The sequence below is a fragment of the Podarcis muralis genome, chromosome Z (genome assembly GCF_964188315.1).
Source record: "Podarcis muralis chromosome Z, rPodMur119.hap1.1, whole genome shotgun sequence".
NCBI classification, from domain to species: Eukaryota; Metazoa; Chordata; class Lepidosauria; order Squamata; family Lacertidae; genus Podarcis; species Podarcis muralis.
Genome location: NC_135673.1, coordinates 13,634,323 through 13,658,683, shown reverse-complemented (window position 1 = coordinate 13,658,683; position 24,361 = coordinate 13,634,323). Strand labels below are relative to the sequence as shown.

The following is a 24,361-nucleotide window of genomic DNA, read 5'->3' as shown; positions in this document are numbered from 1 at the left end:
TGGCAGGGTCCTAGAGCCCTTATCTCTTTCCCAAAGATGGGCAATCAAGTACTAGATTTCCGGCTTTGGGAAGGCGGTGCCAGGGCTCTGGCATCACCCAGAGCTCTAGCGCCGCCCTTCCAAAAGCCACACAAAATGGATGCACTTTGTAATCACTCTTAAAATGGCATTCTCTGCGTGGCCAATATTTGGCGCCATCAAGTGGATCTTTGCAAGTATTTTTGGATGAAATAGCATAGTACTATGTAAAAAAACAACAACGAGAATAGGAATAATGGTCTCAAAACAGCATTAAGTACCTCTGGAGAAACATACCTTACAACAAAAGCAGGTCTTACATGCAACATATTATATCATATATGAGATTCTGCTATCTGAATAGCCAAGGAGATTGACAGACTAAAATGAACATCTTTTTTTTTAAAAGATGATATTTATTGAGAATTTAGAATTACAGAAAAAAAGGAAAAAGAAAAGAGAGAAAAAAGGAATTAAACAATACAAGTCAATAAAAAGAAAAAAGAGTACAAAACACACAATACATCAAAATCAAAAACAAAAGCAAAAAAAAAAATTAAAAACAAATCCAATATTCCCATATCTTTATCTTTCATTAACTTGTTTCATCAACCTCCTCACACCTCCCTTTTTTGTATTCTAATTATTAATTATCTCAGCAAATCCTTTCCATCTTTCACTATATTCTGTCCTTTGGTTGTCTTATTTTATTTTAACCTTATCTTATCATAAAAAGCCCTAAAATTTAAAAACTTATTTGTACATAACTCCTTATAGCATTTCTACTAAAGCCAAATAGTTTCATTCCAACATTTTTTCTAACACTCATTACTTTTACAATATTTCTCTAAATGAATTTTTAAACTTTCTTCCAATCTTCATCCACCGTCTCTTCTTCCTGGTCTCAGGTTCTGTCAGTCCTTTCTATCTATTCCATCTAGTCCATCAACCTGGTGATCTTCTGTCCGAGGCTCTTAACTCTTTTCCATGTCCCTTCTGCAAATCTTCTTCATATTTATACCTGCACTTTACTTTGTCTTCTGCTGATCTTGTTCTTAATTTCCTTCCTTTGTCATTGAGGAGTAGATCTCGGGGAGACTCCAACCTAACAATGTCTTTATCCCTTCTCGACAGGTCAGCCCATTCTCCATGGTCAGCACTAAAATCCAAAAGATATTTCAAAGCATGCTTCAATGTCCCTCCAAAGTTAAAGGCCCCCACAACTCCAGTCTCCCCCTGGCCCAAAACCAGATCCCAAAAGCCAGAACATCCCTGCATAGGGGGATCTATCCAACTTCCCATCTCCAATCCAGACGGGATTCCATATCTCCAAGTCTGGCTCACTCCAGATTCGGTCATCAGAAACAACAGCTTATGTTCCTGCAAGGCCGCGGCTCTCTCCACTTGTATTACTTGTATTACTTGAGGTTCAACAACAACCTCCTCCTTTGTCTTCTCCGCAGCTTGCCCTGTCAAAGCAGATTCCTGGGTCAGTTCCTGAGAAGGTTCTATGTAGGTGTCAGGGAACTGACATCAGAGACACGGGAGAAGGAGAGGGTCTCAGACTCTGCAGGTGAAGGTCCTAGCACAAGGGGGAGACTCAGCTCGGTGGAAGGGGAAGGAAATACGCGTTACACCAAGAGTCCAGGAGAGCAAGGGGGAGAGGAGGTGGAAGGGCTCCGGGATTCTTCCCTGGAAGTCAGTGAAGAGAGCCCAGGCACTCCGCTACCCACGCCCACACTGCACAGGAGACTCCCGCGCAATGAGAGGCGGAGATGATTAGGTGTCAAACAGCTTTTATGCTGGCAGAGGTTTAAGAAACGCCCACAGACAGATTCTGCCAGTGACTGAGGCAGTCAAGCGGAGATGGGCTGTGCAGTCCGAAGGATTTAACCAGGCAACCAAGCACCCAAACGGGGTTGGTTTACGCATGAGTAACTCCAAACCACTACAGTAGGTGTTCACTGTTTGTCCAAAATTATCAATTGCAGTAGTCATCAAATCCATCTTCTCATGAAGCTGTTCCAATAAGGCACTTGTTTTGCAAAAAGCAATCACTAAGGCTTCTTCTGTTCAAGGTCTTGTTCAAGGTCAATGTCTAGTTCTCACGATCTTTAATCTCTACAGCTGTAGAGTTCCCCAGGTCCACTCCAACAACAGTTTCAAAAGCTCCCTCTAGGGGAAACAATTTCTATTTGTATCCGTCCTTTTAAAAGCAGATCCAGCAACAAAATTACTTTCGTTTTTCAAATATTTTGTTCCTTTTAAGTGCAAAAGGAAACATTGGAATCAATATGTTTCTCTTATTTAACTATCTGTCAACGTACGTTTTATTCACAGTCAATGAACTTTCCCAAAACGTCTGTCTTCTTGGCAGCCCGTTCCCAGGTTCAAGACGGTACAAATTTATCTTTCTTTACTCTCTCTCCTGCAGACTTGAACAATCTAAGATTTCCCCCCTCTTCTCAAAATCAGGGACATCCCTGGAAAATAGGGACACTTGGAGGGTCTGGTATCACCCAGCCCTAGCCCAAACAAAAAGGTTTGGAGGGCTGCATTTGAGCCCCAGGTCCTAGATTTCTCACCCCTGTTTTATCTGCACATAAACCATCAGGTATTTCTGTTGAATAAGCTCCATTGACATGAATGGGCATTACACAAGAAAACAGCTTCCTGGAACTGGAGAAAGGATGCCTGTTGCTAGTAAGCCTGCTTAAATAGTTTCAACCACCAATAAATCACACCGGCTCATCATTTCCATGCTGCTTGGTTTTCTGTTAACCATCAGCAGTTTTAGCCCATAAAAAGTGGAGACAGCATAAAGAAATAAATGCAAGCTTCAAAATGGGATGCAGGTGACTTGCAAAGGTCTTAAACTTCAAATAGAGCATAGCCAGAGAACCTCTGATTATGAAGGGCCGTGTCTGTAGATTCAAAATGCCCTTTCTTAGAGACCGCTCCACGTAGACAGAAAAGCTGTTTCCAATACGAAATCAAAAGAGAATTGGTAGAAGAAAAGAGTGTAGAGCAACACACTTTTGCATGTGGTTAGGAGTGATATGTCACAACTGTAAACACAATTGCCATTATTAATTTTTGAAATTTGGTAAGCCATAAGAAAAGGTTCCAAGTGATGGCAAATACTGTGGGGGAACTGCCACAAAAACAGTAAAGTTTTTGGATCAGCAGTAGCTATCATTTATAGTAGCAGGAGCTGCAAGAAAATGTTGCAGCATGAAGTCCTCTTAGGGATGTAAGGAGGTAGCAGTTTCCATCCCATCCACCATTCACTGAAATCAGTGCTGTTTCCATTTCCCCACAGTTCAAGTTCCACTAGAGCCTATTTCATTCACTTCACTAGCCACTACAACTGAAACAAACAAGATTAGTTATGTGATTGATTTACATGATAACGCATTTGGATAATGTGTCTTATGTGATTTCTATTTTGTTTCCTTGATGCTAGTTGCTGACCGTAACAATAAATATTTTACTTGATTTTAGTGGAAGGAAATGTTAAAAGCAATGCATAGGTACCCCTGCCCATACGGGCCAGTCTTGACAGACTGTGGGGTTGTGCGCCCATCTCACTCAAGAGGTCCGGGGGCCAGCGCTGTCCGGAGACACTTCCGGGTCACGTGGCCAGCGTGACATCGCTGCTCTGGCGAGCCAGAGCCACACACGGAAACGCCGTTTACCTTCCCGCTAATAAGCGGTCCCTATTTATCTACTTGCACCCGGGGGTGCTTTCGAACTGCTAGGTTGGCAGGCGCTGGGACCGAACAACGGGAGCGCACCCCGCCACGGGGATTGGCGCTGAGGCTTTTACCCACAGCGCCACCCGCGTCCCAAAAAAAAGCAATGCATACAATCACATAATTATTTTTGTAGCATTTATGGAAACAACAGTGCTCATATTTGCTTGCTTGGTTTTAATTTCTGAACTTTGATGAACAAGCACATTGTGGCAATTTCCGCTCCTGTTTTGCAGCAGGATTTCCCAACATGTCTAGGAGCTTCTATTCAGGGGTTCAGTCACCTATGTTCTCTACCAAGATAATCCATTTCATTTACACCACCACCCACCATTCACTCGTGTTCTACACCCACTGAACACGCTCAGTTCACAATTTCCTGCAAAGGTGCATCTAACCAGTATAGCAAGCAACACAAGATGGGAACAAGGCTGTGTTGGCTGGCTTGGAGTTTGCTCTGGGAAACGGAGTTGCAAACAGAGCCGGGCAAATGGGGGCAAGGAAGAAGAGGGTGGATGTGGCAGGGCTGGAAGAAATCAAATGACTGGCAAGAGCCTATCTGACGGACGCACAGCTTGATTGAAGGAAATTAGAGCTGCAAGATCAAAGCCCTGGAATTGCATCCAAGGATTGCGTGGAACCAGAAAGGAGGAGACCAGACGCAGTGGAATTCCTCAGTAAAAAAAAGGCGGGGGTGGGAGAAGACAGCAAAGCGTTGTGCTGTTTCCATTTGGTAAAACAAAGGAACTTGTTAAGAATTTTCCTATTTTTTTAATATAAAAAGGAGCAATACAAGCCTTTGTGCATCTCAGTCATGTCCCATGAAGCAGCCCATATGTTGCAGTAACAGAGCACGAGCCAGATGCTGGCAGCCTCTAAGCACATGTGTGTGTGGTTTGTAGAATCACACACAACAGCCATACCTGGACTGGGTTAACTTGGTCACTGTGTGGACATGTCCAGTGATATTTTCCTTTCAGTCTGAATGTTACTGTCCATGTTAACTTTGTACAACTGTACCTCAGGATGTGAACGGGATCCGTTCCGGAGCCCCGTTCACATCCTGAATGGAACATAAGACACAATGGCGCGACGGCGAGTCTACGCGTGCGGAAGTCACGTTTCACCACTTCCGCGCATGCACGTGATGTCATTTTGAGTGCTTGCACAACGCGCTCCGTTACTTCCGGGTAGCCGCGCAACACAACCCGAACGCACTCAACTTGAAGCACATTCAACCCGAGGTATGACTGTACTGGAGAAATCCTGGGAGTACCGTATTTTTCGCCCTATAGGACACACTTTCCCCCCTCCAAAAATGAAGTGGAAATGTGTGTGCGTCTTATGGGGTGAATGCAGGCTTCAGGAAGCTATCCGCAAGCCTTGGGAGCCCGCGAGAGTTCCCACCGGGCTCCCACGGCTTGCGGAGAGCTGCCTGCATCTCCAAGCCTGGGCGCGCTGAGCAGTCGTGCCTGGGCTGCGGGTAGCTCTGCGCAAGCCTTGGGAGCCCGCAAGAGTTCCCACCGGGCTCCCACGGCTTGCGGAGAGCTGCCTGCATCTCCAAGCCTGGGCGCGCTGAGCAGTCGTGCCTGGGCTGCGGGTAGCTCTGCACAAGCCGCAGGAGCCCTCCCACGGCTTGCGCAGAGCTGCTTCTATCCCGAAGCCTGGGCGCGCTGAGCAGTCGCGCCTGGGCTTCGGGTAGCTCTGCGCAAGCCGCGGGAGCCCTCCCACGGCTTGCACAGAGCTGCTTCTATCCCGAAGCCTGGGCGCGCTGAGCAGTCGCGCCTGGGCTTCGGGTAGCTCTGCGCAAGCCGCGGGAGCCCTCCCACGGCTTGCACAGAGCTGCTTCTATCCCGAAGCCTGGGCGCGCTGAGCAGTCGCGCCTGGGCTTCGGGTAGCTCTGCGCAAGCCGCGGGAGCCCTCCCACGGCTTGTGCAGAGCTGCTTCTATCCCGAAGCCTGGGCGCGCTGAGTAGTCGCGCCCAGGCTTCGGGTAGCTCTCAGCAAGCCGTGGGAGTGCTCCCACGGCTTGCGGAGAGCAGCCTGTTCTGGGGAATGGGGTCTGGGGAACCTTGGGCTTCCCCCGCCCCAGCCCCGTGCCTGGGGGAAAAATAATTTTCCCCCCTTTATTTCCCCCCCAAAATACTAGGTGCGCCCTATGGGCCGGTGCGCCGTGGGGGGGGGGGAATACGGTACTTTTAAATGATGTTCCTGCAGTATGGGGACTAGGGGTAGGTGAATCTGCAAATTTTTCTAATTTTTCCCTTCTTAAGTTCAGCTCACCACATTTCCACATCAGTTTGCAACAAAAAAGGAGTCATCGTGAAAATTCATTTACTCTTCAATTGCTTTTGGGATATTTTATCAGAAACGATTCATAAACTGAAGTAAGTAATACAAATGTGAGAAATTATTGATTCTTATTTATTTATTCATTGCATTTCTATCACACCTTTTTCTCCAAAGAGCTTGAGTTGGTGCACATGGTTCTCCCCACTTCTCATTTAATCCCCACCACAACCTTGTGAGATAGTTTAGGCTGAGAGACTGTGACCAACCCAAAATCACACCTAGTGAGCTTCATGGCTGAGTGGGGATTTGAACCCTGGTCTCCCAGGTCCTTGTCTGACACTCTAACCACTATACCAAACAGGATGGCAGAGACAGAAAGAGAGAGAGAGAGAGAGAGAGAGAGAGAGGACTGACCTGTGTCAGGATCACAGCTGCCATGTTGGTTGCAAGAGCAGGGAACACAACTGACCAAGGGGCCACCGAATGGCACCTCCCTCTTGAAGCCAGGAGCGCAGGACTCACAGAACTGGCCAACGTATCCTTGCGGGCATATACATTCTTCGACCCACAGGGCAGGCTGAGAGAGGCCTGGGTGAGCTGACGTAAGCTGGACTTCCTTCAGGAGAATCCTACCTGAGGGGAAAGAAGGGAGACCCAGAGGGAGGAAAAGACTCAGTTGCACACCTAGTCATGGTGGCTGTGCTAGCAACACAGGCAGCTCCTTTACACCATCAGATCCTTCGGTCCATCTAGCCCATTCTTGCTTATGCTGACTGGCAGCAGCTCTCCAGGGTTAAGATCTCTCCTAGCCCTACATGGAGACGCCAGGGACTGAACCTGCAACCTTCTGCATGCAAAGCAGATATTTATCAGTGAGCTACAGCCCCTTCCCTATGTTCTACTTCCAGTGTTGAAGGTAGTCTGTCTCTGAATGCTAGTTGCTGGTAACCATGAATGGGGTGAGTTACTGTTACATTCAGGTCCTGCTTTTGGGCTTCCCATAGGGCATCTGGTTGGCTAAGTGTGAGAATAGGATGCTGGACTAAATGGACCATTTGTCTGATCCAGCAGGGCTTTTCTTAGGTTCTCAGCCTTCCAATACTCTTATTTTTCCTTCCCCTCTCCATGCATCCAAGATGCAGTAGAAGCCACCAACCTATATGCTGGATGGCTTTAAAACAGGATAATCATTATTATTATTATTATTATTATTATTATTATTATTATTATTATTTATACCCCGCCCTCCCAGGCCACCTTGCGGCTTGGGACCACCAAAGTGTTGTTATTTGTGGACCTTAAGGTCCTCTGTGGGGCATACCAGGAGAGGCGTACCAGATTAGACAAACTATCCACAATGGCTATGTTCTACCTCCATTTTGGGAGGCAGTATGCCTCTGAATACCAGTTTCTGGGAATCACAAGAGGGGAGAGAAAGGTTCTGCTTTCACAGACTTCCCATAATGGATGCCTGGTTGGCAATTGTAAGGACACTGGACTAAATGGGTCTCTGGTCTGGAACAAGCCAGGCTCTTCTTATGCTCTTATTCAAATTCAAGCTCACTTAAAACCACAGGTCTTGAGGAATTGCACATTTTACATGACTGCCTACACCAGGGACCAACTACACATAGCAGGTTTTCAAATGACTTACCTGGTCCATAACTGCTTTTGGCCTGGATCCGAAGCGCTGTCAGGTTGGAGAGCAGGCGCTGGAACTGGAAAGCCGACAGAGCTGGTTGCATTTCTTCCTCAGCCTCGTGAAGCCTTTGAGTAATACAGGATTGGAAGCACACAAAAGGGCTCATGGGGAAGCAGGATGAGAGCTTTAACAATGGCCTTATCACCCCCCAGTGAAATGACACTTATCCGACTTCTGTTTGCTCCCTTGTCAGACCTGAGCACTTGACCATTTAGTGGCCAAAGTTTTAATGGATCACAAATCAAATCTCTCTGATGCCAACTAAAAATTGACTAGAATTAACTGAAAAGTAATAAAGTGCACTGCCCTGCCCTGTGTTGGTTGTATTTATTTCTTTATATGCTCCTCAAAGCTCAAACAAAAAATGAGCTGGTTATAGGAGCACCTAACAATAACTTATTAATATTACTATTTAGTTAAGAGTGCTACATTAGGACCTGAGAGACCAGGCTTCAACACTCTCCTCAGCTGCAGGGTGACTTGTTGCCAGTCACAGCCTGGGTTGCTGTGATGATAAAAATGAGGAGGGGAAAAACATGCTAGCATTTCACTCCTCCGCTGCAAATACAGCTGTTGCTAGCAGCTCAGAACAGGTTCAGGATTTCAGGATTTCAGGTTTAGGATTTCAGCTTAGAAGATGTAAGCACTTTGCAAGGGGTTTGAAAAGCGGAGGAGAGGGTGGCCTGCCAAAACTCTTGGTGGGTTGGCTGTAACAAAGGGAGAGGCACCATGGCTGGTTCCTGTTTGTAGACCTAAGCCTGCTGCTCCTAAGAGAGGAGCAAAGAATCTTGTGATGTGAATGCTCTGTACACTGTAGGCTCAGGTTGTATATATGTGTAAAGAAACCATGTATCATAAAGACACTGCAGTCTTTGCTATGCCTAATTTACAAAGGAAATACACTTCGGGTAAGCACCTGGAACCCCTTGCACCACTAAGAGATCGGGGTGGCATGGAACAATATATGTATATAAAAATATAACATTTTTAAATCTAGAAAGCACCACCATGAGCAATGTGGTGCCTCCCAGGTGTTTAGGACTACAACTCCCATGATTCCTGACCATTGGCCATGCTGGCTGGGAGTGATGAGAGCTGCAGTTCATAAAAATCTGGAGGAAACCAGCTTGGCTACCCTAGTTACATATCACAACAAATATCACACATATATATTCACATGAGCAAAATAAAACTTTTTAAATTGGGTGACCGTGATTCTCTCTTGAACCTCTCTTTACTTTTCATTTGATCACCACAATGCATGCTTGAGAATTTTTACAATTTACTGTTTGCATGCTTGAGAATTTTTAAAAGGCTGTTAGATCAAAACACCTTGGCTTGTGATAGGAACAGGTGAGGAAGAATGGTAGAGAAAAAGATACCTGAACGCTATCATGTGCTCTTCACAGTGTGTGCCATTTCTGCTGTCTTCTGTATCGGCATAACTGGCTGACACTGAGATGCCATCCCCCTCCAAAACCAGCCCAATGGGGAAAGAATGGAAGTCAGGTGTGGTGCTTGCTATGCGGAAGAACACGGAGAGGGTCTGCCCGTAACTAAGCCGCTGGTCACCCAGGAACCTCTCTAAGGATTGAGAGGGAAATTCAGAGGAAAGGCAAAAGTTAGATAGTTTATTTATCACATTGCATTTATATCCCATCTTTTCCTCCAAGCAGCTCAAGGTGGTGTACGTGGTTCTTGTCTCTTCCCATTTCATCCTCCACAATAACCCCGTGGGATAGGTTAGGCTGAGAGATAGCAACTGGCAACTATCTCCCTGACAGCTTAATGGCCAAGAGGGGATTTGAAACCTCGACTCAGAGATCCTAGGCTGACGCTCTAACCAATACACTATACTGGGGCTGGATGAACAAATATCTCTATTTCGGTTTCTATCAGTTTTTCAGTTTTCCAATTTTAAGTTCAGTTTGCCACTTTTCCACCAGCTGTTTGTGATTTATTATTATTATTTAAAAACATTGCAAAAAATTGTCAGCATCTGTCAACGCTGTACACATTTTTGCCCAATAAATACATGATTTGCAAGCAATTTTCCATAAGGGAATGCATTTTTTGATGTTGTTTTTCAGAAAAATATGCATTCTTAGGTACACTTTCCCCTGTAACACACATGTCTTTTGGCTGCAGAACCTGCATCAGAAAATTTGGCAAAGTGTGAATTTCAAACGATAGCCTTGATGGTATTGTTCTGTGAAGTGTAAATTAGATAGGCTTCCATTAAAGCGTGGATTGAACACTTTGGGTTCCGCACCTTTGCCTCCATCACCCATTGATGAGGAATCTGACTCCTGGTCCCTGACATAGTCAAAGTGATGACCTCAAGCTGGAATGATACTGGCACCACAAGCTACTCTTGCAGAACAGTGAGCATCGAGTGACCAGCTTGCTATGTGCTTTTGGGACTGGCCCCAAGGGCAAATTCCTTCCAGAGGGCCATTTGGACCTAGGGTCATTATGATAAACTGCAATGGGAGGAGCTAGCAGCCTTGGGAGAAGGAATTTTCATCACTTCCTGCTTTGCAGATACTATACCTGGCGCTATAAAATCAGCCTCCTCCTCCTCTTGCTCCAGGAAAATCTCTCCTCTAGTCCAGCGGAGGGGGACCTCCTGCCCACTTGGATTTACTGCTTTCCAGCCATCGAGTCCTGGTAAAAAACAACAAAACACAAGCAAAGAGAGAAAAAGAGTGACAAAGCAAGTCTGGCTGACCTTGCAATTTAGCTCGCTTTTGCCTACAAGGTTGAACCTAGGATCTTCTACATGCAAGACAGATGAGCTACAGCCCTTCCAACAGGAACATAGGAAGCTGCCTTATACAGAGCGAGACCCTTTACTCTATCTAGCTCAGTATTGTCTGCACTGACGGGAAGCGGCTCTCCAGGATTTCATTCCCAGCCCTACCTGGAGATGCCACTGGGAGCTGAATCTGGGACCTTCTGTGTGTAAAGCAGGCACTCAAATAATATCCTTCCCTTCTTTCGCCATTCTTGCTCATGGAGGCCTGATGAAATTTCACCCTATAACTACATAGAATCAAAGAATTGTAGAGTTGGAAGGGACCACAAGCGTCATCTAGTCCAACCTCCTGCAATGCATCTTTCACCCAACGTGGGGCTCGAACCCACAACCCTGCGACTGAGAGTCTCATGAGCTATTCATGTTGAAACAGGAACTGGAGCTCTGGAAGAATGAAAAAAAAAAAACCCCAAACCAATTGTTACTTTGCACCACGATAGCCATGGGGAGAAAGCATCTGGATTCCAGACACTAAGAAATGTTATGGTATAAAGGCAAGCTATATGAACCAAGGAAAGGCATTACAACGAAATGTGTTGCTTCACCTTCCATTTTAAAAATAATTGGAACAGATTCCAATACGATGGGTATTTCATGCCATCCCTATTTGGGTGTTTTTAAAAACATATTGTTAATCAGTTAATTATTTGATTGATGTATACACCACTTAAGGGACGCGGGTGGCGCTGTGGGTAAAACCTCAGTGCCTAGGACTTGCCGATCGTATGGTCGGCGGTTTGAATCCCCGCGGTGGGGTGAGCTCCCGTCTTTTGGTCCCAGCTCCTGCCCACCTAGCAGTTCGAAAGCACCCCTAAGTGCAAGTAGATAAATAGGGACCGCTTTATAGCGGGAAGGTAAACGGCGTTTCCGTGTGCGGCTCTGGCTCGCCAGAGCAGCTTCGTCACACTGGCCACGTGACCCGGAAGTGTCTCCGGACAGCGCTGGCCCCCGGCCTCTTGAGTGAGATGGGCGCAGAACCCTAGAGTCTGTCAAGACTGGCCCGTATGGGCAGGGGTACCTTTACCTTTTTTATACACCACTTAATTGTCAATTTGTCTGTGGCAGCCCCATAGCTGTGGAACTCTCTTCCCATAGAGATGCATCTGGCAGCTTATGCAACTTGTGATAAATGATAAGACACACCTCTTTACCCCAGATTTTGACACTTGAGATATATATCTGTAGGATCCACCTTATTTCTGTGACTGTAACTTGTTTTAACTGTTTTTAATATTGTTGTAATTGTTGTAACCTGCCCTGGGACCTTAGGGTGAAGAGTGGGTAATAAATTGTAATAATAGTATTAGTATTAGTATTTTAGTAGTAGTAGTAGAAGAAGAAGAAGAAGTACTAATAGATTACAAGAATAAAGGTTGCCATATTTTGAAGAGGACACATTTGTCAACTTCTATTTTTAACTATGGATCGCTATGACGACTCTACCCATGAAAAAGAGAACGTTTCCTGGAAAAGGAGGACATTTGGCAACCCTATCAATAAAAAATCCACCAAATAGTAAAGAAATAAACATCTACAATTAAATAAAACACATACACACAAAGACTGTCAGGGCCGGCCCAGGACATTCTGCCACTTGAGGCACAACAGAAAATGCTCCTGACTCCGCCTTCATAGCTCCCCCTACCCGAAGGCAGTGGGGAAGTAAAATGAGACCAGAAAGGAATGAGTGGCAGCAGGCAGTGGTTTGTGGTGTGCTCCCTGGAGGCTGGATCTGCTACCAGAGGCAACTGCACCACCTCACCTCATGGGTAGCCTGGCCCGGCAGACAGTAATAGCATGTTCAGATTATTACGTTAACAGCTATGCACAGAATAATTCACACAGGTTTTCCATCGGAGCAGGAGCCCCTTGACCACTGGGCCCTGTGGGTTTTGACAGGTTCTATAATGGGCGTTCCTTGGGCTGCTCACCAAAGGGTGATCTTTCACACACAAGAGAGAGGTCTATGAACTTGCTTCAGCGCCATCTTGGATGCTGGATGGCGACTGAGCGAGCTACTTGATAGGTTCACACAGAGTCCAAGCTAGGTTCACACAGAGGCCTTCAGCCAGTGCAGAATAAACCCCCGCTGTGCAAAGGGAGAACAGGAGACAGAAGGCCTCATATGCTCCATTGGGTTTACTTTGGGTCACCAGCTGTGTACTCGCCCACATGTCTCTCCACTGGCCAAACAGAAAGCTATAACTCAGCCAGATACAGCTCAGAATTAAATAAATTATGAGTGCTGGGTTTACACAGCTGCTTTTTCCTTATCTTGAAGTTGCTGAGCCATTGATGCTGTGCCATTGGGGAGGCTTTCACATACAGTGCTACCTTGGTTTACAACTGCTTTGGATTACAACTGTTTTGGATTACAACCACGTCAAACCTGGAAGTGCATGTCCCTTTTTTTGGATTACAACCCTTTATTATTATTACAACCAATTATTACAACCCATTGGCGAAAGCACGCCTTGGGTTACAACCTGTTTTGGTTTACAACCAGACCTTGGGAATGGATTATGTTTGTAAACCAAGGTACCACTGTACAGTGAGCTATTTGCCTGGTCCCCGATGCTCTACAGTGCCACCCAAATAATGGCCAGATTTGGGTACTGCAGCTCAACAGTCCAGCCACACTTAGGCAATCTGGGGAGCCAATAGGGGCCTAGCTGGATTTATAGAACAGTTGCTTCAGGGTTGGCTCCTCACTCTGAGCAGCATGCTCAATGGGGCAGCTGCTTTAGAGATTAGTAAGTGAACTGGGATGCAGTGGCAGATATCTGAGCGATTCATAGCAAGACTGACAGGGGTATGTGATTTTCAATTGCTAAAATGCAGCAATTGCAAAATGGTTGCTTCTTCCTGCTCTAGAGTAGGGGTAGCCAATTTGTCCTACGGCTTGTGTGGGATTCCAGCTCCCATCATCCCCAACTAGCATGCCTAATAGCCAGGGATGATGGGAACTATAGTCCAACAACACCTGCAAGGCATCACTTTGGCTATCCCTTAGGTAAGGTTACCAGATTTTTTTCAATGAATCCGGGGACACTTTTCAACTTCCTATTAGATAGATGGATTTTGTCAGGGGACTGATTTGTAAATCCGGGGGCTGTCCCTGGGAAACGGGGACGTCTGGCAACCTTACCTTAGGGTTGCCCTACGTCCGGAATTTCCCAGACATAGCCAGAATACTGCAGTCGGAAGCAGTGTCTGGGCGGAAACCGCTGAAATGTCTGGGAAGATCTGGATGTATGGCAACCAATGTTGGAAGTCTCGGGTTTTTTGTGGATTTCCTTAAAAACAGCTCAAAAAATTCTTTTTTTTGAGATTTTGAGCTCAACAACTTTGGGCAAAACTAAAAGAAGCTCAACAACTTTGGCAAATATTGCCATATTTGAAATATAGCAACCCTACATCCCTGCTCTAGAGAGTCCTATGCCTCGCACTGACTCCACCCACAGACAGGAAGGCTGCCTTTTCAAAACTGCCAATCTGTGTTACCCTAATTCACACCTGTCTCAGTAAAAACTTGTAAAAACTAGTAGTGATGTGCAAGTGCTAATGCATACACCACTTTTGGCCCGAGAACTGGGCGGGCTCAGAAGGGGCTTAAGCATGACCACTGCCATGTGTATTGACTTTGAACGCAACCCCTACACAAACTGCCCGTACAGATTTTAATCCTTTAGTTTTCTTCTACAGCTATTTATTTATTTGTTGCTATTTTGCATAAACATGTGATGCCCTTGTGCACTTTACACTATGGACTTCTACTGCTTTAACTGTTTTTCTGTCTCTCCTGGGAGCCCTGGGATATAGTTGGGTTGAATGGAGCCTAGGGAACTTCAACAGAAATCCTACCACTTTCACTAAACTACAACTCCCAGAATGATATCAAGGAAACTGCAGCTGTTAAAAGTGCTATAAGCCCAACATAACGTTGTAGTGTGCTGATATACCCATATAGAAAAGTTCCCCAACTACCTTGGCTGAAGTCGGAGATGATATTGTGAACCTCATACCCCTGGGCCACTGTGCACGCTGTTGAATGGCCATAGCAGAAGCAGCTGGTGCAGCCAGTAGGGTTGTGGAGCTGTAGATTGAAGCTACCAGGTTGGCACCTGGACAAGAAAGAGCATATGTCAGTCAGCTTCATGGAGCAGACCAATTTTTATTGACAGTGTATCTTTATCCATGGAAGATAAGGCTACCACCCACAGCGGCTAAATTCTCCCTCCACTGTTGGAGGCAGTATGCCTTTGAACTTCAGTTGCTGGGAATCACAGGTGGGGAGGACGCTCAGGTTGTACTTGTGGGCTTCCCATTGGGATATCTGGTTAGTCACCGTGAGAACAGGATACTAGCCAGATGGGGCAGATCTGATCCAGACAGACTCTTCTTGTGTTCTTTGAGAGTCTTGGCTGCTCCCCATATTCAGGCTCATGACACAGTGCCTGCTTGCTTGCTTGCTTGCTTGCTTGCTTGCTTGCTTGCTTGCTTGCTTGCTTGTTTGTTTGTTTTTAAAATCAGGTGCAGAGAAATTTTGGCCCACCAGATGTTACAGAACTAAAACTCCTCTGATCCCTAGCCATTGGCCATGATTGCTGGGGCTAATGGGAGCTGTAGTTTAGCAATATCTGGAGGTGCTTTTATTCTCATCAATAAAAAAGACAGATCCCTCCTCTGAGGAGGTTACAGTCTTATGTTTGCACAGGGCTAGGAACAACAGAGGGAAAGGAAGAGAGGAAGGAGATTAAGATTACTCACCTGTTGCACAGGTACCCTTCTACCTTCTCTTTGCACCTGCAGTGTCCTGTGTTAGGGTCACATGTTCCTACACTGCCAGCTGCATCACAAGCGCAAGGTCTGAAAAAGGAGGCCAATGACACATACCGGTAAGTTGTGTCACTCAAACGAAGGCTGCAGTACAGCAGCGCCAATTCCAGCATGTGCGATGTGACCAGAGCAAGGTATCCACATGCATCCTGGCTGCTGGGGTGTGTGGCCTGGCCTGGCTGCCTCTTTGCCTGCTCTCTCAGTAAGGGGACTTTCCCAGACAACATCTGAGAAGTGTTGAAAGAAGGGAACTAGGGGAGGCAGCCAACCCTGCAACAAGAAAGCGTTGCTGCCCGCTAGGGATGGACAAATGTGTCAGTTTTGGTTTCTCCCTCTCCCCCCCCCCATCTTAAATTCAGTTATCCACAATTCTGCAGCAATTATAGGTTTTATATCTTCCTATATACCGTATTTTTCGCCCTATAGGACGCACTTTTTCCCCTCCAAAAATGAAGGGGAAATGTGTGTGCGTCCTATGGGGCGAATGCAGGCTTTCGCTGAAGCTTGGAGAGCGAGAGGGGTCGGTGCGCTCCCCACGCTGCGGATAGCAGCCTGCCGCCCGGCGCGAACAGCACCCTGAAGCAGAGCGCTCCGCGTGCCGGGCAGACATTGGCCAGCCCCACAAGCTTGGAGGACAGCAAGGAGGCGCAGCGCCGCCATCCCGCTGTTCCTCGACCTGGTTCGGTTTCCCTGACCTGGTTTTGGGGGGGAAATAAAGGGGGGGAAATTCCTTTATTTCCCCCCCAAAAATATAGGTGCGTCCTATGGGACGGAGCGTCCTATGGGACGAAAAATACGGTACATAAAAATGTAAGACTGTCATTACATAATCCCCATCAGAGGATTCATAATTGCATGGAGAGGGAAGGCGCAGTTGTAGGGGGTCAATGTGGGTGGAATGGCAGGAGGGCTGGTGACAGGAGTGAACAAGGGCACAGCACCTAGTATATGTAAAAACAGTCAAGAAATTTGTTAACATATGCATTTTTGCAAACAATTTCTTCTAATGTAGTGCACTTTGTATGTTATTTTGCCCCAGTAAATGCGTTTCTATGTGCATATTTTCCTAATACATGCACTTTGGTTGGAGAATCAAATCAAAACACTCTGAGAAGTTAATTTTGAAAGGTAGCCATGTTTCGCTTTGTGTATTGATTTGAGAAGTGCACCTTCCCACTGAAATGCAAACAAAATTGAATTTCTTCACCATTCCTAGCATCAGCTCAGAAGAATGGGAACAGGTGGAGAGGAGTATGCTGAAGAGTGACAATGGCTTGGGGCCCAGGAGGAATCCCAGCTTCTACCACCTGAAGTGGCCACCTCACTTTGCCTAACGGTAGAGCTAGTCCTGCCCCTGCCACAGTTCCAGGGGGATACTATTCCTCCTCCTCTCACCTGCACCCGCCTTCACTGAGGGAATGGAATCCATCTCGGCAACGCTCACACTTCCAGCCTGCCACTGTTGCTTTGCATTCACAGGCCCCTGAGCTGTCACACTGGGGATTCAATGAACCTGGGAAGATATAAAGTGTCAACAAAGGAACTGAGGAATCCGATTTATACTGAGTCAGACCATTGGCTCCATATAGCTCAGGATTATCTACATTGACTGGCAGTAGCTCTCCATTGTGGTGTAGTGGTTAAGAGCAGTGGACTCGTAATCTGGTGAACCGGGTTCGCTTCCCTGCTTCTCCACATGCAGCTGCTGGGTGACCTTGGGCCAGTCACACTTCTCTGAAGTCTCTCAGCCTCACTCACCTCACAGAGTGTTTGTTGTGGAGGAGGAAGGGAAAGGAGAATGTTAGCCGCTTTGAGACTCCTTAGGGTAGTGATAAAGCGGGATATCAAATCAAAACTACTCTTCTTCTTCTTCTTCTTCTTCTTCTTCTTCTTCTTCTTCTTCTTCTTCCAGGGTTTCAGGCAAGGGCATTTCCAGCCCCACCTGGAGATGCCAGGGAGGAAGCTGGGGAGAGCAGCTGATTGCTAAACCACTCTGAGAATTTTAGCTCTGTGAGGGGAATGGTGGGTTTCCTAACAACTCTCACCTCCCTGAACAAAGGATGCTTGGGGTGGAGGGGAGAGCCATGGCTGTTTAAAGTGGCATAATAATATGTGGGTGGAGTCTCTGTTGTGAACAATCTTGTATTAAAAACTCTCTCTCTCTCTCCCTCTCTCTATATATATTCATGTGCTACCAGTCAAAGAAGATAGCTAGGAGTTTTATGTCACTTCCCCCTTCCTGCCCCCCTACCCTTCATACTGCCTCCCCAATCTGCCTACCTGCTGGGTTGCAGCTGCAGGGCTGGCATGCCGCCTGGGTATCCCAGCGGTAGAAATTCTGGCGGCAGCGCTCACAGTGCGGGCCGTCCGTGTTGTCCTGGCAATTTCGGCAGTGGCCACCGTGCCCAGTGCGTCGGTATAACTCCCAGTCATAAAAGCACTCATCTGATCGGCCGCTACAGTTGCATGCTGGGCACAAAAAAACCCAAACAAACACAAGATTGTTTTGCCAGAACTTATTGTCTTAACTTTTATTGCCTTGGGGGCAGAGACTTCTCTGTTTTATTTTTGCTTACGGTATCCTGATTGCACTGTAGATTAATAATAATAATAATAATAATAATAATAATAATAATAATGGGTGCTCTCCAACATACTCAAGAGTTGACCCACTGAAATAAATTTTCCGAGGGGGAAAGGAACCCGGAACTATAGGTGGTCCTTCTGCTCTGAGGCTATTCCTTATGCTGGAAATGACCACAGTTGCCAGACTCCAACATGCCACTTACGGAGACACTCGTTGGCAGCCTCAGCGGTGCCCCGTGCCCATGGGCGGTCCTGATAAAACGGCTGGCACAACTCGCAGTCTACCCCAGTGGTGTTGTGCTGGCAGAGGCAAACCAACTGATCCTCTTCATTTGGGATGCATTCACTAGCATGGCCATTACACTTGCACCTAGGAGAGACCCAAACATGGACAACTGACCCTTTCAGTATTATTCACCTCTTCAGTTAGGAACTTCTCCAAAGCAGGGTAGGCTATTTAAAACAAAAACAAACCCAACAACATTCTCTGCGCTCCAGACCCCTCGTCTGTCCTGAATGCACCTTTGCTGAAAATGAGGAAAATACATTCTTCTCCTCAAGGGAACACATATGCTAAGCAAAGTTTGAGAGATAGAACACAAATCAAGTCCATAGCACCCTTCACCTCTTTTATCCAGGGCTTATCCCTGACCCCTAATCCCAGGACTCGCTGTGCTTGGAGTCTCTGAGGGTGGCCTGTTCAGAAGAAAACAAATCCCAGCTGCTTGGGAGAAAGAATCAAGACAGATAAAACCAGTGTGGTCCTTGCTGTGCTTTCATAAGACCACCCTCACCCTCCCATCCTCCTTTTTCTCTAGTGTGTTTTCTTAACACTGCAGCGGAAATGGGCAGAAAGAAAACCAGGAACGGGGGAGGTAGAATGGGGAAACATTTGGGACCATGATTTCCCCACCGCTATTTATCTCTCCCTCCACCCAAAGGACACATGTTTTGCTTCTTTAACCAGCAATCCTTATCCGGCCTCATTTGAAACACTGTATGAACTACAGTAAAGCATGATTTGCATGCAGAAGGTCCCAGGTTCAATTCCTGTTATCTCCAGGAAATTGTAAAATAGCCATTTGCTGGGACCCAGGAGAATTTCTTTGATTTCCAGATGTGGTGACCCCTCATGCCCAAAAAAGGGTAGTGGTCCTTGGGTTAGGATTTTACACTTGAGCCTTAAGAAGCGGGGATTCGTAAGACAGCAGGAAGTCATGATTTAAGGTTGGCAACACTTTCCTTTTTCCCAGAGAGCAATCACCCCTTCCCAATAAAAAAACCTACCCTTTATGATTGTCCTTTTCTTCTTTCCGCCCACCTTACCTGCCCCCTACGGAGAAGTCTGAGATGGCATAGTAGTAAGACTGCAGCACCTTGGGATCCTTGAAGATGTCATCCCCAAAGGTATTTAGCCGGTCCAAAGAAATCTTCAAATCCGTCCCGGTCACCCACTCCTACAGAATTACACAGGATCAGTATTGACAATCCACTGGGACCGAAATGTATGCTTTTTCCCTATAAAAAATAGGTGTTGGTACTCACCATGAAGTTGTTACAGTAAGTGCCACACTTTTTAACAACAACAACGTGCCGGTACTGCCTACCCTTAAGTACAGTGGTGCCCCGCAAGACGAATGCCTCGCAAGACGAAAAACCCGCTAGACGAAAGGGTTTTCCGTTTTTCGATGCGCTTCGCAAGACGATTTCCCCTATGGGCTTGCTTCGCAAGACGGAAACGTCTTGCGAGTCTTGCGATTTTTTTCGCTCCCCCCCTTTTTCTTAGCCGCTAAGCCGCTAACCCTTTAATAGCCGCTAAGCCGCTAAGCCTTTAATACAGTGGTGCCCCGCAAGTCGAATGCCTCGCAAGACAGAAAACCCGCTAGACGAAAGGGTTTTCCGTTTTGGAGGTGCTTCGCAAAACGAATTTCCTATGGGCTTGCTTCGCAAGACGAAAATGTCTTGGAAGTTCCTGCAGGGTTTTTTTCCTTCCCTCCCCCTTTTTCCCAAGCTGCTAAGCCGCTTATCAGCTGATCCGCTATGCCGCTAAGCCGCTTAACAGCTGATCGCTAAGCCACTTATCAGCTGATCCGCTAAACTGCTTAACAGCTGATCGCTAAGCCGCTTATCAGCTGATCCGCTAAGCCGCTTATCAGCTGATCGCTAAGCCGCTTATCAGCTGATCCGCTAAGCCGCTTAACAGCAGATCCGCTAAGCCGCCTATCAGCTGATCCGCTAAGCCACTAATCAGCTGATCCGCTAAGCCCGCTAAGCCGCTAATAGCGCTAATCCGCTAATGGGCTTGCTTCGCAAGACGAAAAAACCACAAGATGAAGAGAATCGCGGAACGGATTCTTTTCGTCTTATGAGGCACCACTGTAGCCGCTAAGCCGCTAATAGCCTTTTAGCCGCTAAGCCGCTAAGCCTTTAATAGCCGCTAAGCCGCTAAGCCGCTAATAGGGTTGCTTCGCAAGACGAAAAAACCGCTAGACGAAGAGACTCGCAGAACGGATTATTTTCGTCTTGTGAGGCACCACTGTACCTCCTAGGGGAGAAAGCACTGACCAACAAGAATGTTTGCAAAGGCTCAGATTCTAAGAGAAGAGGAGGAGCCTGGGACTTTGAAGGGTGGAGACAAGAACAGCAGACGGGGTATTGTTTTTGAAATATACTCTGAGTCCTGTAGTGATTTCATGCTCTTTATTGCAGCTTGTAAAACAGTGATTCAATTGCTCCCCAAACCTCAGGTTTTTATATACATTATTTACACAATGAGTCCTGTCTGATTGGCTGATTCTGCTTCCCTCCTGGAGCCTGATTGGTCTTTTCCTGCAGGCCAATCTGTTGTTGCATTCTAGGATCTTTCTTGCCTATTGTTCTAGGATTCAAGCTTAGTACATAACAGTTTTTGTTTGTTACTATTTTATATATTTTTGTGTTTTTATATTGTAAACTTCCCTGTGATCCTTGGATTAAGAAATGAATTATAGTAAGTGAGAAAGTAAGGAAATAGTAGGGGTGCAGGACATCTGATTGATGAAGAGCAGAAGGGCAGAGGCTTTTTAGAGTTCAAAGGCCACATTCCTACATGGGTTATATTTCTTGAACAAACCATTTAGAAGGTGTCAGTGGCTGTCAGTTCCATTCTGGATTCAGGGAGGCGGCCATGTTGGTCTGACGCAGTCAAAATAAATAAATAAAAATTAAAAAATTGTCCAGTAGCACCTTAGAGACCAACTACTGGACTATTTATTTATTTATTTCAGTTCCATTCTGCTTAGTCTCAGCACTCACCAGGGAGGAGGACAGGGACAAAACTAGAATGGGCTGGATTTGCTTGCCACTGGCTCTCTGGCTCCACCTACTGTTGGTCTCCCTGCCTTCCACCCTACCAGTCCCAATGGACTGTACCCCAGAGGTACAGTCTTTTTCAGTCCACAGCACCCGTGACCAATTACATTCTTTCTGTGACACCCCTGAGGGGCTTATGAGCCCAGTTATGTCACCCCTTGCCTGAGGAGCCAGCAACCCCTCACCCCTTTTCAAACACTTTCCCTTGTGGACTGTTCCCTCAGCCTCCTCTCCTCTCCCCTCTTCTTGGGAGTCCCCTGGACAGCTGCTACCCCTCCTGTACCCAAAAGAGGTGCCTCCTCACGTTGCCCCACCGGGGCCTGGGACAAGGATGCCCCCAGCTTTAGTGGCCCAACAGAGACTGGCCAAAGGTGAATGTGAGGCCAGTACCTTGGGGGACAGCAATGGCAGCAGCAGGCACTGCCAGGCCTGCATGGCAGAAAGGCTCCCCTTCAGCACCAGGCACTCAGCTCCCAGGCAGGCCTTGCACACAGCAAACGCTTGCTTGCTTGCTTCTCCAAGGTCACCTTAGCTCCTGGCAACCAGTACCCCCTGGCCAGCCCCAGAGGTACCATTTGCCAGGGGAGCGTGTGGCTGGGGATGAAACAAACAGCTGTGAAAGTCTTTGGGAGACAGAGATGTGAGAGGGCATGGGGGGGGGGGAGGATCAGAGGCCAGTGTTGCTCACGGCAACTGAGCATTTTTCAAGGCACCCAGGTTGCCATGGCACACTGACTGAAAACAACTGCTGTGGCCAACTGAAACCAACGGACTTCCTAGGTGCAGGGCCAGTCCACCTATGGGGCAGACTGAGGCAGCCACTTCAGGCAGCAGAACCTAAAGAGAGCCTAAAGTGGCAGTAGCAGGTTCTGGCAAGGCCTCTCAGGGTCTCACCAAAATCTCGCAATAACTCCTGCATACCGCAAAATCTTGCTGGAAAGCACCATCGCACTGTGGGCACTGCTGCCTGACCAAGGTAAGGGAGGTTTGTGGGGAGCTGCACCGGTAGGCCGGCACCTTCCTGTTTTGCCTCACCCTGCCTGCATGGGTGGGTGAGGTTAAACTGAAACACAGTTCCAAGATTGGGGAACCTGTGGCCTTCCAGATGCCAGGCCCCTCCAGGCTGGTCTTTTATTGCAGGCAAATTCTGCAACATGTTCTTCACAAAATCATAGTGCCTTTCTGGTGGATTTATTCTACAGTGGTACCTCGGGTTAAGAACTTAATTCGTTCTGGAGGTCTGTTCTTAACCTGAAACTGTTCTTAACCTGAGGTACTGTAGCCTTTTCAGGCCTTTTTGACGGGTGGGAAGAGCATTGTGCCCGGGGGAGGGAAGTGGGAGTGAGAAAGTAATTTTGAAAAGGCTTGAGGCTTGAGGCCTGCCTGGTTGGGGGGCGGGGTGACTACACAGGTTTTAGGGTATCCTAACCTGTCCTCTCCTCCTTCAGTACCACTTTAGCTAATGGGGCCTCCCACTGCCACCACACCGCTGCCGCCCAATTTCTGTTCTCATCCTGAAGCAAAGTTCTTAACCCGAGGTACTATTTCTGGGTTAGCGGAGTCTGTAACCCGAAGCGTCTGTAACCCGAGGTACCACTGTAGTTTGTTCTGCAGTGTTTCCTGATGACACTACCAGGCCGTTGTCCTTGTGTTAAGGGACCACCCACCCAGAGATTTGTACCTGGAGAATGGGACTCTGGTCAAAGCTGTAGGCACTAGGCCGGCCTTCAAGGGTGGAGAAAGCCACATTTCCCCCACTCAGTGGGGAAATGTCGCTGAACTCGTCTGTACAGAGCGCCACCCGCTCATCTTGGCCAGGCCGCAAGAACTGTCCTTCTGGCTTCCTGTATGTCTTCTCACACGAGGCGCTGTAATACTGGTAAGGGATCCAGGGGCTGTTAGAATGGCTCCGCTTATAGATGGCAAAGCTCTCTGGGCGGCTGGTGTGAAATTTCAACCTCACATAGGTGATTTCATAAGATTTTCCTAAAAGGGGAGAAAATAAAGAATGGTCAAGTATTCTTAAGTGCTCCACTTTAATCACTGTTATCTTTGGATGGGCTCTTTTTGTTAAAGTGATAAATTCTCCTCATCCCTAGGGGAGATTTGTTATTTGGCCAGTCATCACCCTGTCCCTGAACAGGGAACACTCCATGCTACAGCCTTTTTGTTGATGTGCCCTATTGTCTCTTCTAAAAAAAAATTACCTTGCTTATAAACATTCTGCTCATTCCTTTCCTGGAAAACCTATCAGCTGGGAATAGGAGAATCTGTCAATTTCAGTTTCTTGTTTTTCCAGTCTTAAACTCATTTCTCCACATTTCCACATCATTTTGTGAATATCTTTTTTTTTTTAACAAGTCCCCATGAAAATTCACCAGCATCTTAGGGAGAAAATTTCCTAATACACTTGTCTGTATACAATTTTGCCTAATGTACACACTTTTGCAATAAATTTCCCTTAAAATAATGCATTATAAAAATATATTTTTACTAATCTATGCATTTTCCTGCACACATGACCCTCACGTTTTTTTGTGTCCATAACTTGGTTTGAGAACTGCAATGCAAGATTTTGAGCATTTTGAAGGATGGCTAAGTTACGGTTAGTACAAATTATGGCCAGTTTGCCTTTAACTGTGAACTGAATCAATTTTCTCCAGCATCCCTATGTCTCGGCAGGACCATCTAGTGTTCTTGGAATAAAACACAGAGAGTTCCACTTTCCCCGCTATCTCTTGGATCTAAATGTGAATGTTTATTTCTTCTTCTCCTTCTTCTGCCCTAAATCAACAAGCAAAGGTCTTTCATCCACAGAAAGCATCGTGGCGCAGTGGCATCAGGGCTGTTCCGTGTCAGCAAAAGATGGAAAAAGCAGCTGGAACGGATTAAATCATTAAGGGCCATAATGCAGTTACAGCAATCAGTGGGTTTAAAACAACAAAAACAAAAAATAGTTACACCCTTGCCCGCATCAGTTCATCTGCTGAGGAAACTCAGA

At 46.7% G+C, this 24,361-nt stretch overlaps 1 protein-coding gene across 3 annotated transcripts in view; it reads right to left on the bottom strand.

The window, feature by feature from the left end:
- Nucleotides 1-24,361, bottom strand: part of LAMC3 (laminin subunit gamma 3) — a 65,333-nt gene that overhangs the window by 32,247 nt on the left and 8,725 nt on the right. The window contains exons 1-12 of one of the 3 annotated variants that reach the window (XM_077922584.1): nucleotides 23,890-24,067; nucleotides 23,042-23,346; nucleotides 19,336-19,466; nucleotides 18,213-18,379; nucleotides 17,704-17,892; nucleotides 16,819-16,936; nucleotides 15,355-15,453; nucleotides 14,572-14,708; nucleotides 10,320-10,433; nucleotides 9,149-9,350; nucleotides 7,719-7,831; nucleotides 6,479-6,697 (exon numbers count right to left, since the gene is read on the bottom strand). In XM_077922584.1, coding sequence (XP_077778710.1) covers nucleotides 6,479-6,697; nucleotides 7,719-7,831; nucleotides 9,149-9,350; nucleotides 10,320-10,433; nucleotides 14,572-14,708; nucleotides 15,355-15,453; nucleotides 16,819-16,936; nucleotides 17,704-17,892; nucleotides 18,213-18,379; nucleotides 19,336-19,466; nucleotides 23,042-23,346; nucleotides 23,890-23,905 — 1,810 coding nt within the window. In that variant the 5' untranslated portion in view covers nucleotides 23,906-24,067. The other 2 variants (XM_077922583.1, XM_077922585.1) reach the window with 2 other exon arrangements.